The sequence below is a fragment of the Squalius cephalus genome, assembly GCF_949319135.1.
Source record: "Squalius cephalus genome assembly, chromosome: 10".
Lineage (NCBI taxonomy): Eukaryota > Metazoa > Chordata > Actinopteri > Cypriniformes > Leuciscidae > Squalius > Squalius cephalus.
This window is the reverse complement of record NC_137131.1, coordinates 15,889,932-15,910,070: the sequence shown is the minus strand read 5'-3', so window position 1 is coordinate 15,910,070 and position 20,139 is coordinate 15,889,932. Positions and strand designations below refer to the sequence as shown.

The window sequence follows — 20,139 nt, the reverse complement described above, 5'->3', positions numbered from 1 at the left end:
TTTATTTTATTTCAATAAACTCAAAATTGTACAGTGTGTATATATATATATATATATATATATATATATGCACTGTAAAAAAAATTCTTTTGACATTTTTTCTTTTGTCAGAACTTGTCATAAGCTTAATGATTTATGTAGTTCAAATAACATCATATTTTGAGTTTATATTGATTAAACCAATCTCCTTCATTGCATCAACTAATTTTCTTTAATTTCAATTAACTTAAAATTTTACAGTGTATATATATATATATAAATATATATATATATATATATTCTGTGAGGAAAATAAGTATTTGAACACCCTGCTATTTTGCAAGTTCTCCCACTTGGAAATCATGGAGGGGTCTGAAATTGTCATCGTAGGTGCATGTCCGAGAGACATCATCTAAAAAAAAAAAATCCAGAAATCACAATATATGATTTTTTAACTATTTATTTGTATGATACAGCTGCAAATAAGTATTTGAACACCTGTCTATCAGCTAGAATTCTGACCCTCAAAGACCTGTTAGTCTGCCTTTAAAATGTCCTCCTCCACTCCATTTATTATCCTAAATCAGATGCACCTGTTTGAGGTCGTTAGCTGCATAAAGACACCTGTCCACCTCATACAATCAGTAAGAATCCAACTACTAACATGGCCAAGACCAAAGAGCTGTCCAAAGACACTAGAGACAAAATTGTAGACCTCCACAAGGCTGGAAAGGGCTACGGGGAAATTGCCAAGCAGCTTGGTGAAAAAAGGTCCACTGTTGGAGCAATCATTAGAAAATGGAAGAAGCTAAACATGACTGTCAATCTCTGGGACCACCAATATCAAGGTTCTGGCGTGGCCTAGCCAGTCTCCAGACCTAAACCCAAAAGAGAATCTTTGGAGGGAGCTCAAACTCCGTGTTTCTCAGCGACAGCCCAGAAACCTGACTGATCTAGAGAAGATCTGTGTGGAGGAGTGGGCCAAAATCCCTCCTGCAGTGTGTGCAAACCTGGTGAAAAACTACAGGAAACGTTTGACCTCTGTAATTGCAAACAAAGGCTACTGTACCAAATATTAACATTGATTTTCTCAGGTGTTCAAATACTTATTTGCAGCTGTATCATACAAATAAATAGTCAAAAAATCATACATTGTGATTTCTGGATTTTTTTTTTAGATTATGTCTCTCACAGTGGACATGCACCTACGATGACAATTTCAGACCTCTCCATGATTTCTAAGTGGGAGAACTTGCAAAATAGCAGGGTGTTAAAATACTTATTTTCCTCACTGTATGTATATATTCTCTCTCTCACACACACACAGGCCTATAATATAATACAATAAATCGATTTATCAGGCTTATATGTTTTATTGTTTTGGAAAGAGCAAAGTAATCTCAGATCTTTGTTAACATTTTTTTGTACAAACACACCTTGCACATGTTTCTGGGAAGAGATGATTTACAGTTACCAGACAGCGCCCGCACACACACACGCGCGCGCACACACACTTTCCCTCCTACACAGACACAACTCCACACACACACACACACACACACACACACACACACACACACACACACACACTCTAATGCAGTTCAACTTTCACACACAGCTCCACTTACATCAAACTGACATGAGTTTTCTCACTTCTTTTGCACATCTGAGTGACGTTTCACTTTGGACCATGTAGACATACTGATTAAGCACTACACAGAATTGAACTCATAGGGTTTTTTTTCTTTCAGCTGAGAGACTCCTAGTTGTTCTTTGACTAAACTCAGTGCAATAAAAAAACCTTTAGTTACAGTGCTCAGAAAATATGCAATGCAGTGTTAACGGACAGCGACGCTCCGCTCATCCTTAACATTAAATGTGGATGGAAACCTATGAATCACAAAGCACCAGTAATCTTCTCCAAACCATCACAACGTCTACATCAGACACTCAAAGATGTAACCAAAATGTTTTTTCCTGACAGTGAACATCAGAGCATCTGGGAAGTTAAACAGTAACACAGTGGTTTTTTTTTTTTTTGTCCTTTTCATTTTTTTTTCCACAAGAAACAATATTTTTCACTTTATTCATAGGTTTAAACATTTAAAAAATATGCAGCTTATTTTCTCTTAAAGGACAATTCTGGAGATACACGTACAAACGAAACAAAAACAAAAAAAAAAACAACAAAAAAAACAATTTGGTCATTGAACCACTCAAGAACCTTGTCATCTCACAGAGACCGTTACCATTTGCAAAATAAAGAGGTTCTCAAGCGCAGGGGCTCATGCTCAGGACACTGAGGGGAGAGGCTGGATACAAACACATCTGCGTGAATGAGAAAAGAATTTACAATGTCCAAAAGCTGACAATCCATTGTTGAACTAATAGTGCTGCAATATACATAACACTATAATAACATTAAGCATGACGCATCTAGGTAGATACAGTATCCCATTTAATTTTCTCTTTTAAACGTCACCCCGACCCATATATATTTATATAGCATAAATTTTCTGTTGCACTTGAATTAAAAAACTTATATCTGAAATAAATTTAAAAATTATACCTTAGCATTATACTGTACACAGCTTACCTGACTACACAGATAACAAAAAGTCAAAAACTTCAAGGATCCTAAATTATGATACCATTCAAAGTCTATTCATATACAGTGTAACTTGTTTCTTTTTTTATACAACACATAATGAATAAATAAAAATAGAGTGATGTCATGTACTCTGATGTCTAACACTGTTCCCTTGGGAATAACAGAAAGGCTATTTAACAATACAAGAAAACACCAAACGGCCTTCAAGGCATATATTACCAATTTAAAAGGACTTTTCTCTTGAGGAAAATCATTTTCGTGTGTCTATTGCAAGCAGGAGTGTTTTAAAGCTGTGGCTGTCTATAAAGAGTTTCGACAAAAAAAAAAACAATTTCTATTGTTTTTCAATTAACCTGACTTCACTGAGAAATTAAAATGAGATATTCCTGAATACGTTTTCATGTCTAAAAAAGCTTGAGCAAGACCTCTTACTACATGCAACGGTATAGCGCCATCTTGTGGCAGAGTCTTATTCCTCTTTTAGACGGTCAGTTGTTTACCTTACTAATTTGCTACCTTGTTCGAAAACCGTGATACTTTTTGACAAACTGAATGCATAGAGAAAGAAAAACATTACATGTTCAGTATCACTTTTAGAGAAGGATACAGAGAATCCAGGTTCAGATAGGCACAGCTAATAACACATCGGACAGAAATAGAGGCTAAACCTTACAAACAAACCCAGGTCGTTTAACTGCAGTAATACAGATGTTGCAAAGTGAATAAAGTTCACACATATAAGAAGTACACCCTAAAACGGTCCACATTTACAATGCAACTCATATAATACTGCTGGAGTGTGTGAGGTCCACCTGTCTCGTACATCTACATAGGTTTATCCATAAGGTCAGGTAGGGGTCAGGCTTGTGATCTGTCCTGTGTTAAATAATCAGAATTGGTCCAAAATATGCAGACTTGCATGGATCGAAGATGCTGTTTAGTTGTCTGCGATGTATTTTCCTATGGTAAAAGAATAAACACAATTGTACATTTGAAATAAATGCATGCAGTGTAACTTATTTTCGCAATGCATTGATAATCTCAACCAAAATAACCGAACTCCGACTCTCCGGAAGATTCTTAGGCAGCTGTCACTCGCATAACTCACCTGCTGCAAACCTCTTCTTGATAAGGGAAAAACGATATCCAAGGCCAACCAGTTCGATGTCACAGCCTGACAGAGTGCTGCCCTCACTGGTGAACTGCACTGCCACCGGGGCGGGCTTACTGGGACCCTCTGTTAGCTGGAAACGGGCCAGCAGAGATCCGACACCTGAACATATGAGAAAAGAAATAGGCAACTTATTATTATTTATTATAGATACTGTATATACACTATCGTTCAAAGGTTTGAGGTCAGAAATTAATACTTTTATTCAGCTAGGATGCATTAAATTGATAAAAGTTGACAGTAAAAACACTTATAATGTTAATAAATGATTCTGTTTCAAATAAATGTTGTTCTTTTGACCTTTCTATTCATCAAATAATACTGAAAAAAACAAACACGCACAAAAGGTGCATTTTGTGGTCCGGTTTCCACAAAAGTATTAAGCATCACATCCGTTTTCAACATTGATAATAAAATGAAATTATTCTATGTGACTGAATGATTCACTAATGATTTCTGAAGGATCATGTGACACTGTACATTGGAGTAACGATGCTGAAAATTCAGCTATGCCATCACAAAAAAATTGCATTTTAAAATATATTACTGTTTTTACTGTATTTTTGATCAAATAAATTAAGCCTTTCGTGAGAATAAGGGACTTATTTAAATCTTACAGACCACAAACTTTTGAGCATCAGTGTATATATAGGCAAAATTTAATAATGATTCTCACCTCCATTCTCAGACTTCTGCGAAATATCAGGAATCTTCCATAAGATTCTCTGCTGTTCCGCATTCCTATAAAGGTACCAATAAAATTAATTTTAAATTTTTCATTTTAAAACTCTATAACTAAAGTACAATGCACACTTTTCACATTTCAGGGGGTTCTCAGAAGTGGAAATCGTCATAGTATGGTGAAGACAGAAAATTACATTTTTGTATTCCATTTAGTCTAATAGCAAAAGAAAAATCTGTAGCATTTCCACAACTTTCCAAAAGAGGAAAAAAATAACGAGAGATTGATTACAGCAGTCAGAAGAGAGAAAGATGTCAAATTTGCAGTCACTCCATCAGCCGTTCTATTAGAAACACTCTCACAGCAGCATCAATTCACATTTTTCTCATTTACTGCCAAGGTAAAATAATGCCAACAAGTATAACGTTATCAATGTACACATTTTTTGAAACTTTACTAGATTTGTGATGTTGATAACCGTGGAATCGCATCATCACAGTCTGTGAAAAGGGTCCGTCATAATGCTTGATTTTCACAATGACGATTCGAGTTTTGAAGACTAGAATTCCATTTCTAGAAGAGTCCCTCACCAGGCAGCTGGAGGAAGCACAGCCTGCAGTTTGCTGACACCTCCGTCCACAGGGATGAGGAACTGAACATTGTTGAGGGCGACAGGAGTGGTCATGGCCCCACCGTTGTATTTGTAGTCTATCCTCAGGTCGGTACTGGTGGGCTCACATCTCCAGCTCACTGCTAGATTTAGAGGAGTGGACTGTAGACCCTTCGGTAACACCTGATGCACATAAGGAAATGAAGTGGTAGATGATCCTCAAATATCACAAAAACAATAAAGCAAATGTTGATTTTGTTCATTTAAAGGGATATTTTACCACTGGAAAGATGAATGTGTATTTAAATTGGGTCATTTATGTAGTAGAAATGTGAAATTATTTTAGAATTTGGAGCCTTCTAGACTGAGAAAAGCCAGAAAATGTATTTTTGGCTCATGTGGATGAAAGACAACAACTCCCAGAATGCACTTGCTTCGCTGCCCTACGAGGCCACTCCCAAGCCACGCCTACCGGTTACAGAGGGCGGTATAGTAAGAAATGATACAACTAGGCTACTAGTGGACTCGAAACTGAAAAGACGCCGTTTTATCGTGAGATCCCACCACCTATGGGCGGGTTGGTGAAATATCCCTTTAAGTTTGTTTTTAAGGACATTTTTGTTTACTTGTATATGATAAACTGAACTGAATCAACACTGACTTGAGCTGAATAATGACTTTACAGAATTTTTTTTTTTAGATCTGCAGAATCTTATCTTATATTTGATGACGTTTGCATCACTTTGAAACAATCTGTATTGTATAAAGCCCTCTAGAAATAACTACTTGATGTCCGAAGTAAAATATGGGTCCCAAAGTAAAACTAATTGAGAATGGATCATGTATAGGATATAGGGCAAATACCTGTTGTAGATTTTCTAAAACCGAATATGACTACATGTGCCCTTATGCCCGTGGTCGATGCTGCTTTGAGGTTCGGTTCTTCTCACCTGATATTTCAGCATGTCTACATTGTAGTAAGTTGCCTGTGGCTTCTGCTCCGACACTTTCTTTAAATGGGTCATCAGGTTTGGCATATTCACCCAGAACTCCTTTGAGTTTGGATTTGGCTGTGTGGTGTCACTGTAGGGAATTTGAAAGTACATTCAATCTTCAAATCATACTAAACTGAAATAAACAAATAGCCATTATCGTTTCTTACTAACAACTAACCCTAAACCAAACCCTAACCCTATATAAGTAAATGTAGTTTATTAATATTACTCAGTACTTGTTTGTGTAACTACACTGTAACAACGTCACCTTTAAATAAAGTGTAACTGAAATGTTTCTTGAGCACCAAATCATCACATTAGAATGATTTTCTTCATGTGACACTGAAGACTGGAGTAATGAGGCTGAGAATTCAGCTTTATCATCACAGGAATAAATTACATATTTCACAATATTACAGTTTTTACTGTATTTTTGATCAGCATAAGAGACTTACAGACCCCAAACATTTGATGGGGAGTGTATAAGAATGCTTTTGCAAAATCAGTAAATGATCACTTCCCCACAGAAAACAGAGAATGATATACTACCCTCCAAAAGTGTTGAATCACATTGTGATTAGTCATACAGTACATGAGTCACCCTCAGCTGACTGTAGGCAGACACGAATCACCCTGAGAAGATGCGCTTAACTATACTGAAGTATTACCATGAGTTACAAACCCTCCTTCCATTACTAATTACGAAAGTCCATAAGCAACAATTCATAATACATTTCATGGCTGATGCTTAAAGGATGAGTTCACTTCAGAATTAAAATTTCCTGAAAATTCAGTCACCCCCATGTCATCCAAGATGTTCATGTCTTTCTTTCTTCAGTCGAAAAGAAATGAAGGCTTCCGCCTATGTCACGCGTGCAATTTAGACCTTCAAACCGTCCACCATATGGAGAAAAATCCTGGAATATTTTCCTCAAAAAACGTAATTTCTTTTCGACTGAAGAAATGAAGACATGAACATCTTGGATGACGTGGTGGTGAGTAAATTATCAGGAAATTTTAATTCTGAAGTGAACTAATCCTTTAACTTGTGGGACTAATAAGGACATTTGTAATGATCACTAATCAATACATACTGTATGATGGGGTTTAAGGTCTGTGAAGGTTCTGTTGTAGGTGATGTTAGATCAATGTTATTACCAGCACAGTAACTGTGGGTTAGGAAGGACGTGTTCCAGACGACTGTAGTTGGTTATGCTGAAGGTTAGCACAGCGGGCGAGGGGTTATTTGCAAAATGCCTTGTGATGCCTGCTGGGAAGGACAACACCATCTCTCCGGTGATCTTCACCACAGACCTTAGAGAGCGACATTATTAAACAAGTACATAAGTAGAGGTCTGGTGTGTGAAACAGTGTTAGAAACAGAGAGATCAATAAAACATTTTATGTGCTGTAATAAAGTGAATAGGAAAGAAAAACAGATAAACAGAAGAGATTAGTGAGATGACAGTTAAGTTCCAATACTTAAATGTGCTTTCAAAGTAAAGGCCCGTTCACACCAAGGACGATAACTATAAAGATAACAATAAAGATATAATTCTAAAAATCGTTCTCCATATTAAAGAATAACAGAGTTCACACCACAACTATAACGATAAAGATATGAGGAACGATATCGTTGGGATCACTTTCAGAACTATTTTTTTCCAGCTGTCGAACGATAAAACACTGACAGCCAATCAGAATCCATTCTAATTTAAAGGTCTCGCGCATTTAAAATGGATCTGGATCATCCGGGCGCGCGTGCTTAGAATAAAAAGACCGTTATCGGTCATTGGTGTGGACGCATATATAGTTATATATCTTTATCGTTATCTTTATAGTTATCGTGCTTGGTGTGAACGGGCCTTAAGGCTGTGTCAAAAACAGCCGTGGCCGTATCGTATTCATGTATCTGCATATTAATTATGATGTAAATGTGGGGAAGGATAATGACATATTTAACTGACTCTAGCTTCTTAACTCTATATATTGCTTTATTTTAAAGGTATATTTTATTTCCCCGCCCAAATTTGTTCAAGAGCTAAACTGTAACTGGGATCAAATCAAATTCACTACTTGAATGAAAACGAGTGATCGAATTCGGACACTGAGAGCGCTGGAAGGGCTTCTGCATAGTTTGCGCTTGTTGTTTAATAATCATTTGAAACTTAGCAAACTGGCAGCTCCAGTAGAAAGGAAAACATTTATTTTGAACTGTCATGGAAACTATGCACAAACCATAATTAAACGATTTAATAATCAATTAAAAAGGAATTACAGCATATTAATATGCTGTAGCAACATTGACCAGCAGTTTGGAAAATGAATGGATGGATGATTCAGATGCAGCGGGAATTAATTTGGCGCAGCCCTCAAAGTGCATTATGGGTATTCTCTAGCCACTGAGTGTACATCGGTTGTATACTTGTTATTGATGTGCATTATGGGATTGAATAAGAGCACTAGATAACGTCCACTATTGTTTCAGACAACACTACAAACGGCTGTTCCCTCAAAGAGTGCTCTATTTAAGGGTATAGGGGGCGATTTCGGACACAGCCTTAGACTGCTACACAAAATACAGACAGACAGGCCAGCTATATGTTCATTTCATTTAATAATATCCCTTACTAAAACGTTCTAGGAGTGCATTTCTCAACGAAGAGGCGGAAAAATAATAATTTTGTTCTTTGTTCACACACAAAGTAGAACTTCAGAGCTAGATGTGAATCTGTTTTGAGATATCGTGTCATACTTATTGAGGTCAGCTCCTTTGAAGTAGGCACTGACTGTCTCTGTGAAAGCTGCAGCCACAGGCAGCGTGTCCTGGGCCCCCATGGTGAGGGGACTGGGCCCTCGAGAACAGCCTGCGAGAACAAAAACACGCACACACACCACAGACTCAGAGTCAGAATGTGTTTACAGACAAAAACACAATTTCGATCAGTCACTGAGCTACATCACAGGAGGCAAATACATGGGTGATAAAGAATGAGAGAAATGGAAATACAAACAAATAGACAAACAATACAATCAGCAGCTGACATAACAAATTTATTCATTTGTATTTTAGCAAGGCGCTTGAACCCAGACCTAAAATCTAGCACAATGCCTTCTCCAGATGAACACTATTTTCTGCTTATTTGTCTTGACCACATTGTTAGGACTTGTCAGTAAAAGTGTGCAAGTTTATTTTCTTGTTTTAAGCTTATTTTCAATGCTGAAAAATGCTGTGGATTTCACCTAATGCATTCTCAAAGGACAGATAGCTCACTTTGGGCATAGCAAACACAACGCAGAAAAACAACTAATCGCCGACGAGTGGCTCTTTCGCACTAAAAGGCACAAGAAAATGCAAATTCACGCCTGTTAACTGGATAACTAATTAAAAAAAAAAATAATTAAATGAAAACATAAAAATAAATAAAGACAGGCATGACATTTAACTAAAATAAAGTCATTTGGTTGTTTATATCGTTAAATTATATCAACGAAAGTCAGCAACAAAGACATTGGTAAATGAAGTAGCATTAAAACCATAAAGTATATCTGCATTATTTAACATCATAATTATTGTTGTGACTTTCAGTGATAAGTAAACAATCCTTAATGTAAGGACACTTACATCACATTTAAAAATCTGTCTTTGCATTATAAAACAAAATACAAAATCAAGTCAAAAAATTTGCTTTACATTATCTGCTAAAAATTGTACTAGAAAAGGTATAGTAGCATTTTTTGCAAGATGCGACATGGTTTGATGTATTTTTCAGTGAAGTGTCTAAATATTACTGTACCACAGTATGTTCACACAGAGATTTTAATAGTGGTAAACAATGAATCACAATCACAAGCTGATTGTTTTTTGACCAGTTTTTCAGTAGTTTTTCTTTTAACAGAATGTGATACAATTTATGCTTTTCTACGTGAAGCCGTTTCTAGTCTTTTTTGAATGCTTGAATTTGAATGCAAGTCTATTAATTTGGATTTATAAGATAAAAAGAAAAAAGAATGGAAGAGAAGTTGAATGGAAGTTGAAACAGATAACACTCAGCTTCAATGGCATGCACCTGAAGCTGAAACAATGTGTTATGATGATCCAAGACCAAAAGTCGAAATGAAAAGATCAAAGCAGACGAGCCACAAGAACCAGAAGACATATTAGTGACGCAGGAGGAAATATGATGGTCGTGAAGGAAAAGAAAAGCTGCCAGTGACTGTAAGATGAACAGTTAAATGGCAAAGCAGATATACAGAGCAAAGCAGATGTCATGGTGATTTGATGAAGGAACGAATGCGTGAGAAAGGGGGGGGAGTCAGATGTCAGATGAGACTTGAGTGTGCACGCGCTACGTCCTTAGATATAAACCCCAACTTACCTTCAAAGGTTAAATAAAACTTGCCTCTGTCAAACCACACGAGGGAGGGCTGGTCTGTCTCTGTGTTGGAGGGGGAGGAGGTATAAGGATGGGGGGAGTGAGGAGAGGCAGGGAAGGAGAAGGGGGAGAGAAGGACAGTAGCGTGAGTCACACACAGGTCCATCATACGGCACAGTGATGGGGGCCAGGGGCACAGGTCAAAGATGGTCACAATTCACTTTAGATGGGGATGACTATGATGTGTGAAACATTCACAAAAGGGAAAACAATAAAAATAGTTCAATCTTTGTATAATTATCAGTCATTTTTATTTGCATCAAGACGAATTACGGATTTAAGGTGCTATTAGCTTCAGATTTATAGTTGTTATTAACAAGGAAGCACGTGCAAACTTTTGAGAAGTGACTTTTTTTGAGAGCTGGGAGATTCAAAGAGTGTACAAAAATGATATTCTATCAAATATTTTAACATTCTGATTCGTTTACGTATAATATCAGGACAGATGAACGCTTGAGATGATTTGAGCTGCTTAGAAATGAAAGCCTCTGGATTCAAGGATGATGTTAAACAGCTTATTTTTAAACTTTTGAAGGAATAGATCATCCAAAATTAAATGTTCTGTAATAGTCACTCACCCTTTTGACATTTTAAACCCATATACTGTCATTTTTTCTCTAAAATGGACAAAAACGCACTCTTGCATTTATGTGTACATTCATTAAGAAGATGATGGTGTCTGAAGCAACTTGACAATAAAGTATCATAGCAGAAACTTCTGCACTATATTCCAAGTCTTCTGAAATTATCAGTAAATCGTGATTATCAGTAAATCGTGACTTACATTTCAGTCTGTTCCTCATACAAACTTAAATCAACATATACGTTTATGGTGCTTTTATATTGTTTTTGTTATTTCAGTGTATACTTTTGTTCTATGGAAGAAATAATAGCGAAGGGGTTTAGAACAACGTGTAAATAATGACAGATTTTCATTTTTGGGTAAACTATTTCTTTTAAAATAGGTATTTAAAAAGTCATTTTGGTTACATCTTCACAATATGGACCTAATAGCTACAGCTTGTGTTTTATTAAACGTATATCGTGTATAGGCCTATTTCACGTCTGATGTGTGAATTGGATGAGGTAGCTGCAGTAGGGATGATGGGCAACAGGGGGTGGTAATGGGTGACACAAGTGGGAAAAGCAAATGAGGGCTTCTTCTACTGTGCTGGAGAGTGGTAATACAACTTTAGACAAAACCAGGACCAGGACTATGAATGAAGTGAAGATCACTTAAGCAATGAGAAGATGCGAGTTGTACAATAATTCTGAGCATTTCAATGTGTAATCTTGAACTGTTATATTGAGGCTCCAATGCTACATTCCCTTCATCTCAGAATGTCCTACCTGGAATAGCGCAATAGAAGATCAACTGAATTTGAACTTGGAAACTTATAGCAACCCAGGTAGATGATTAACACAGTTAATGATTAACATCTACTTTTAAGCAAATAAAATGAATCAATGACTCATAGTTCTTATATTATAGGATTTAAAAAACTGTTTAGGAAATTGATAGAGAAAGATAAAACACAGTAAATGATCCTCTTTTGATAATCACAGCCTTGCAGATTAAATGCTTGCATTGAATAGAGTCTTCATTTTTGACAATAAAATAATTGCGAAGATAATTACTGTATGTATGTCATCCTCTGAGCATCTGGCACTTTATGGTCAGAGATATCAAGTAGGAATATCCCACATTTGAATTTGAATGAAATGCAGCATAGGATAAAGAAGATAAAATTTAAATATGTGAATTTCACCTGTGAGGACTAAATTTATGTGGCAGTAAAGCTCGACCTTTGTAACATGATGATGTTAGAAATGCTTTTATCCAGGTGCAACATCTGAGAGCTCTCCACTCAAACTTATGTGGAGGCAGGCATACTGATCAGCACTGCTGCCACTTGGGCCAAATTCCAGACCGCACTTCAAACACTGAGAGGATGTGTGTGTGTGCGTGTGTGTGTGTGTCATCTGTTCAAGCAGCATGGTGGTGCTCTTTGAGTTTTCTGAAGAGTCTACAGCCAGACAGATGCTTTTCAGGGACTAAAAGACTCTTCTGTTCCTGGTTCTTGATGTCAGTGTGGGGTGTTGCATATGTGATACAGACGGAGCAGTCTCTGACATGCATGATGGGCTAAATAGACACGTCATCTTTCATGGATGTGAAGAGCAAAATATGGCAGAAAGAATTCAAATGAATGTAAAAGTAAATACTGTGGCAAATAGTGTTTGACTGTAATCAACATGAGATGAGTAAAAATAAAAAATATATATATTTTTTTTAATATGTGCTAAAAATGCCAGTCTTTGGTGAATTAAAGGAATATTCTGGGTTATTTATCACCTAATGTCTATGGACAGAATCACTGTCTGCTGATCACTACATGAAGTACAAGTTTATAAAAAATAAACAGTAAATGCATCATTTTATACAATAGCAGCAACAGCCATATGACAAAAGACAGTTCAATGTATTATTACTAACAATCATAATAATTCTTCTGCAAAGTATACGCTGATTTCACGCAGCCGCCATTTTGAAATCGAAAGTGAGGCTCCGGTGGGAAAAACCCCGGAAGTAAAGATAAACAACAATGCCTTTGGACTACCAACCTGAAGCTGCTGCCGCGATTTACACTATTGGATGTTAATATCCAATATAGGATATGTATATAGTTCATTCCTGCTTCTTTTTTTACTTTCTGAATTATATAAAAAAAATATTTTATTTATAAATGAATTTCACTGTATATAGTGTAAAGTATAAAAGAAATGTATGTACAGTTTTAGAATTGACACAACATCATTAAACACAACAATACGCCATCGCATTCACGACTCTCCTGTGATTAAAGGCGACACTTCCGGTTTTCTTCCCACCGGAGCCTCGCTTTTGATTTCAAAATAACGGCTGCGTGAAATCAGCGTATACAGTTCAATACCCTAACTGTAGGATTTTGCAGTTGTTATTATTTAAAAATTCATATAGAATATCCAGTCACAGATGTGTTTATTATTGTTTTATTTTACAATAATTTACTATATGTATTATTTTTCAACAGCTTCAAATATGGCTCATCCTATCAGAATTGAGAATACGAAGTATCCATTTTTTAGTTACCAAATATATTACTAAGAGTTAGCTCAACTTAGCTCATGTTCCATGTCCCAACGAAAGTATCCATGTTCACTTTTTTAGCTGCTCAGACACGAGATGAATATAACTGTACAGATAAGGCTGTATGCAGTTTTTATCACACAAGTCTGCTAACAAGCCCCAATTATTCTTACACTAGTTACGGTTTGTGCTGTGATAGTAGCATATTTTCTATCTGTACTGCCAGCTTTATTTATCTGTACTACAGCTACTTCTGTAATCGACAACGAGCCAACGATTCTGCCCATAGACATTAAGTCGCAAATGACTTGCTAAATTCCTTTAAAGACTCTTTATGTGAAAATCAACTAATTTTTTATCTTATTTACTAGTTTAGTCACTGGTGAAAAAAAAAAAATATCACCATGAATGAGCTATGCTCTGACAACTGACTCTATGGGTAATGTAACCATTTGTTACATTGTTGAATCAGTGGTCTCCATCCCATCCATTAAATCAGGAGGGTTTCATAGCGTACCTGCTGGAACGTCTGCCCGTCTCTCAAAGTTGGGAAGTTTGTCTACAAAAGCGTCATCTTCTGACATCAGACAAATACGTCAGCCCAAAAGACAGGACAAGAAAGACGACAAAACACACACACAAAAAAATAAAATAAACGTAATTCAAATTAAATAACAAATAATTGCAAAGAAAAACTAAAAAGTAACAAGTCATTAAACTCAGACGTAACAATGTATGCACGGCACAGATTTAAAAGACTAAAAAGACGATAACTGAAGAAAAGTGAATGGAATGGTAAAAAAAAAAATCCAAAATGATGAAAAAACTCCCCAAAAAGATGGAATAGCACAAGCAACAGATAGACCAACATCCATGAAAAGCTCTAGATTAATAAACTCTCGATTCACATGACAAAACTGTTTGCAAATCTCAAGAAAATATGGAACAAAATCTTTCCCTGCCTGGCATCAATGAAAGCTTCAATAAAAGCATTCAGACTGGTACAGCAGATGTACCATTTTGAAAAGTCCAGCAAAGACACATTGGCTTGGTTTCACAGACAGGGCTTAGACTAAGCCAGGACTAGGCCTTAGTTAAATTAGAGTATTTAAGTGGCTTTTATAAACGTGCCTTAGAAAAAACATTACTGGTGTGCATCTTCAGACAAAACAAAGGCACTGATATATTTTAAGATATGTCACTGCAAGTTAGCAAACATGCATTTTAGTTAGTAATTTTTTTTGTAAATCGTCAAACGCCTTTTTAGGCCTTTGTTTATTTTTACAATGTAAAGATACATACAGATAGACAAGAATTTTAGGGATTATAATTTAACTTATAGAATAGAATTTATACAATATCCAATTAATCCCAGCAATATTTCCACTTAAACACGCACAAGACAAAATGATGCACAATGGGCACACATAGTCAAGATATTATTCAGTCTATGATAAGCAAAACTATATTTTCAGCAAAGCAATGAATCGTCCGCCATAATTTCCAGCGATCTAATACATGACTGCAGAATGCTGGAGATTTCACTTCAGTATTATAAACTAAACAGCAGCATCAGCATCAGCAGCATCACCATACTGTTTTACTCTAAACTAAAACAAAGCTGTGAAAATATCACTACAGTGAATTCAAAACTGTGATTACAACTGAGCACTATGGCACCTTAAGAAACAGAGGACCCTGTTACACTTAATTCTAGATAGAAAGGCTGATTTCCAGAGCGGACACATAAAGACAGAGCAGCATGGCAAAGCAGAGAGAATGATGGGAAATGGAGTCACACCTGACACAGACACGGAGAGCTCTTTACCGACGGTGGGAGTGGTGGCAGCACTCAGAGAGTTGGTGGAGGAGATGGAAGAGGTGCTCTCCGCACGGGCCAGTGGAGCCAGAGGAGGGGGGCTTGACGAGTGTACAGGGGGGCTGAACGGCCGATTCTGATACGAAAAGCAGGGAAAAGGAAGAATAGACAAAGGGGATATTCAGTAACAAAAGAGTAGGAGTTTATCATTCTGGTCAGGTAATCAGGAGGAAATTTACTCTGAGCACCCTGTGGTAGTGTTCCTTGTTTTTTGTTTCATTAAATAAAGAATTTTATTGAATGAAAACTAAATATGTAGTAAATGTCAACTTTAAGGCTGGGTCTGGTTTTCTGAGGAATGAGTTCTTACACCCTATAAAGGTTTTTAAAATGAATTGGGTCATAAAAAGGTCAGTGACACTGAGACTGTAGGGAACTAACAGGGACAGTAATATTTACCATTTGAAAGTATTGTAAAAAATTTTATGTTATCACGTACCACATCCCCTACGCTTGGTTTCCCTGGAGGCAGTTTGGGTCGTGAGGGTGGCCGAGGTGGGGGAGGGGGAGGGGGAGAGCTGCTGGTAGCCAATGGGGTAGATGGGCGTACAGGGGAGGAGGAGCCTGTGGAGCAAGAGTATTCCATTAAAGCAAAGCCATACAAACAGTAACATGCATCAAGCCCATTCAAGAGTTCTACCTAATTTGGATAAAATGGCAATACATTAAAAAAGTTATGATACTTGATCAAAATAGCCTTAAAGATCACCTATAGAAAGCCAGGATGAGCTTAGAATATACTGTGGAAACAATGAAAACAAAACATTATTTTTATCTTTGAAAATGAAGATGCTTACGGTATATAAAAATAGATGCATGACACTTCTGATTAGAGCACTGCTAAAACACGAAACCCAAAAATGTAGTAGTACCATTATGCACAAGAGTGGTGAGAATGTACATGTCTCTATATAGAAAATAACGAGGCAAAAAGTTGTCAGATATATTTCACTTCACGCCTCTTACTAAGAAGGCTCTCCTGCAAAAACCCATATTACATGGTGGTGACTAGAGCAGAACGACTTGAAATTCAGACTCTGAATTTATATGCATTTTCAATATACAGAAACTTTTGTTACTGCTTATTACCCAAGGGAATATTCTATAAATCAAAATGTGTTTATTCAATAACGTGGATTTTTTTATTGGTGGTTGTCATTTTTTAAAGGGTTAGTTCACCTAAAATTAAATACTGATTATTATTCATCATTCAAACCTGAGTGACTTTCGTTCTTCAGTGACATACAGAAGGAGAAGTTTACCAGATGTCTGAGCTGCTCACATTCAAATTATGAGAGTGGATGGGGACCAACTTTGTCAAGCTCCAAAAAGGACCAAAAAGCATAATAAAAGAAGTCCATATGACTTTACTGTAGCTCTATATTTCAAGTATTCTGAAGCCATGTGATAGCTTTGTGAGAGGAACAGACTGAAGTATTCTATTCACTGACATTTTTTTCTTTTGGAAAATCTTGCTTGATAGCCATGGCTATCATTTACTTTCAACATGTGGAAAGACAAGCTTTCTGCTAATAACTTATTTTGTGCTCCACAGAAAAAAAGAACTTCATTCGGGTTTCAAAATACAGGTGGGTAAGTAAATGATGACAGAATGCTAATTTTCGGGTGAACTAAACCATTAATGTTCAGTGACCACCGGTCCGGTTGACTGTTTTGTTTTTAGATCAGACTCACCACTTTCATTTCCACCTGTACTAGCTGGAGGAATGGGCCCTGGTGATGACACTACCGCCCTGTATGTAGGAGGTGGTGGAGGAGGAGGTGTGGAACGTGGTCCTTGACAAATCTCTTTGGGTGAAGTGCTGCTCTCACTGGGGTCCTCTTTTGATGGAATCTCATCAGGGCTTTTCTTGTCCTCTTGGTTCAGAACCAAGGGAGGAGGGATTGTGCATACACTTGTCTCTACAATGGTTGGCGGGCTGTTAGTTGAGTCTGATCGGGTCTCTGTCAGAGGAGCACATGACGAAAAGTCTGTAGTGGATTGAAAAAGATCATCTGGTGTCGGTGGGGGCGGGGCCTCTTCCACCGGAGGAGGCGGGACAGTTGGGGGAGAAGGAGTGGTGTCTTTGGGAACATTTGGAACAGGTGGGGGGCTTTCCCTTTGTGACTCACTGGAAGGAGGAAAAGGTGCCGGCTCTGCAGGAGGAGATGGAGATTTTGGTAAAGAAAGGTTCGGCTCCTCAGATGGAGGGGGTGATTTAGGTAGTGGGGGTGCTGGTTCTGCTGGGAGAGGCGGAGATAAGGGGAGTGGAGGTGCTGGCTCTCCTCCTTCAGAGGGAGGAAGTCTTTCAGGTGACGCATCATTGAAGCAGACCCATTTGTCTTCAGCATCTTGACCAGGTTTTGGAGAGTCTTCTGGACCAAAGATGTTGTCCAGATCAGTTATAGAGGGCCTCTGTGAGGTCGGCCTTGAATTTTCCTCTTCTTTCTGTACATCTGCATCAGGTACCACACATATATCATAAAGGAACAGAAGAGTTATTAGTGGGCCATAAACAGAAGGGAAGACAAATGAAAAGGCAAGGGATAAAAGACAAGCACAAAACAAACCAATCACACACTTGTTGGGGCCCAATATTGGTACAGACCAGGGGTGTCCCAACCTGCTCCTAGAAGGCCAACGTCCTGCAGAGTTTAGCTCCAACACACCTGCCTGGAAGTTTCTAGTATGCCTTAAGACCTTTATTAGTTGGTTGAGGAGTGCTTAATTAGTGGCATTAAAATCTGCAGGACAATGGCCCTTCAGGAGCAGTATAAGACCCCTGTTATCTGAGGCCTGGGTGGAGGGGGATCTTACCAGTAGGCTCTGTAGCAGGAGATTCAATCGGAGGAGGGGAGGTCGGCACATTCTTAGGCGGAAGCGGAGGCAGAGCTGCAATGACATTAGTGCAGCTAAGATAAGCTCTGACATACACCCCCCACCAGGCCATGTCTCCATGCCCCACAGCACCATGCAAAGGCAAGGTCTCATTCAGGCAGTCAGGGACAACAGAAAGGGACTGTGGCATGGGATGAATAGCTCAGACTCTATGATAACCCTTCACTCTCTGTGACCTAGTAGTTCACACTACTTTCATAAAACCATTTTTTATGTTAATTTATGTAAGGATCACTTATTTGTTTAGTGTGTATCTAGGGCTTGCACATACTAGTCAATTAGTCAATCATTTCTATGATTAGTTCTCTAGTTCAAGGGTTTTCAAATTAGGGCCCGGGGACCGTCAGGGGGCCACAAGGGTGCTTAAAGGCCCATATAAAATTTGATAGAAAAAAGATTTTATTAGAGCTCTCAGAATTAACATGTTTATAAATGTGCTTTATTTAAAAATACACCAAAGCTTATATCATTACTGTTTCATTCTGATTTCAAAGACTGGTTAGAAATTATTTATTTTACTCAATTGACATACCAAGTTTTTAGCAATGAGAAATAGAGTTGCATTAGTTCGACAACTAGTCTTTAGTCTGTTTCATATGGCAACAAAAAGTTAATTCCTCTGTACATAAATTGCATCCGTGTAGTTGCATGTTATTAGCTTTGTTAAATTAATAGTTTAAGCACTTTGCAATTTCAACTTTCTCACTGTAATCAAACTCTCCAGCTGCCCAGATCGTTGAGGCAGCTAGTCTTTGAGTCATTGATATATGGTAAATACTGACTCAGTTCTCAGTCGACTACTTTCCTAGACAACTGGTCATCTAGTAAAAATGAGTAGTCATGCAAGCCCTAGTATTTACATATTTATGTATATCACTATTAGAAGGCCAACATTCATTTATAATCATAGCCTTAAGCTTAACTTAAGCCCACAGATACAGCTCAGCATCATTTAGCTTTTTTTAAGCATAGACACACATGAAAATAGGCCACGTTGAGTAAACCGTCACCAAAAGACATGAGTACAGGATGATCTGGATGACTCTTCATTGCTTTCATAGCTAATAACTTGAGAAATTAGTAGGTTAATGGAGACTGCCAAAGGGGAAGTTAAAATTAAAAAAACTGGAGGCAATTATGATTTTTCCATTCAGTCGACCGTTCACCATTTTGGAACTTATGGGTTTATGATACCAGGATGATGGCAATCATGCCACACAAGCAATGACTTACTTCCTGTAGGAAAAGGTGTTGCCAGTGAGGATTCTAGGTGTTGCTCAGGCAGGGGTGCACCCCAAACCCCAGGTTCCTCTATCACCGCTACTTTATGGAAAAGGACATGATACACAGTTGATGGGGAGCAGAATTAACAGCTGTGTGACTCACAGAGAGGAAGGAATCACCATGCAACACTTATCTATCCCTATATCTGTCATAAATGGCCAGTAAATCTAATTGTTTTAATCTCAACTGCTGCAAATGGAATTGAGTGGGTGGCAACACAACTAGTACGCACTGATGAATGTTTTGTTCAATAGTTCACATTACATAAAGCTAAAAACCAGTACTGAATTTATAAGCAAACACACAGTACTCTTAAATACTTATAGCTGAAATATGAGCATCATCTTCATACCCTCTGTGAGTCTCCTAAGACACATATTGTATATGACAGAAAAAATTTTGTTCAAGTGAATGAAGTAACACAAAGAATCTGGGCCGTGATCAGCTTGTAGTGGATTGTGAA

At 37.5% G+C, this 20,139-nt stretch overlaps 1 protein-coding gene across 11 annotated transcripts in view; it reads right to left on the bottom strand.

The window, feature by feature from the left end:
• Window positions 1–1,316: 1,316 nt before the first annotated feature.
• Window positions 1,317–20,139, bottom strand: part of sgip1a (SH3GL interacting endocytic adaptor 1a) — an 82,023-nt gene continuing 63,200 nt past the window's right edge. Inside the window, exons 17-30 of one of the 11 annotated variants that reach the window (XM_079883676.1) lie at window positions 19,626–19,715; window positions 18,312–18,386; window positions 17,189–17,950; window positions 15,933–16,057; window positions 15,416–15,569; window positions 14,132–14,191; window positions 10,428–10,487; window positions 8,804–8,915; window positions 7,207–7,362; window positions 6,004–6,136; window positions 5,034–5,236; window positions 4,438–4,502; window positions 3,699–3,863; window positions 1,317–3,550 (exon numbers count right to left, since the gene is read on the bottom strand). In XM_079883676.1, coding sequence (XP_079739802.1) covers window positions 3,528–3,550; window positions 3,699–3,863; window positions 4,438–4,502; window positions 5,034–5,236; window positions 6,004–6,136; window positions 7,207–7,362; window positions 8,804–8,915; window positions 10,428–10,487; window positions 14,132–14,191; window positions 15,416–15,569; window positions 15,933–16,057; window positions 17,189–17,950; window positions 18,312–18,386; window positions 19,626–19,715 — 2,183 coding nt within the window. In that variant the 3' untranslated portion in view covers window positions 1,317–3,527. The remainder of the gene's footprint in view (window positions 3,551–3,698; window positions 3,864–4,437; window positions 4,503–5,033; window positions 5,237–6,003; window positions 6,137–7,206; window positions 7,363–8,803; window positions 8,916–10,427; window positions 10,488–14,131; window positions 14,192–15,415; window positions 15,570–15,932; window positions 16,058–17,188; window positions 17,951–18,311; window positions 18,387–19,625; window positions 19,716–20,139) is intronic. The other 10 variants (XM_079883679.1, XM_079883680.1, XM_079883681.1 and 7 more) reach the window with 10 other exon arrangements.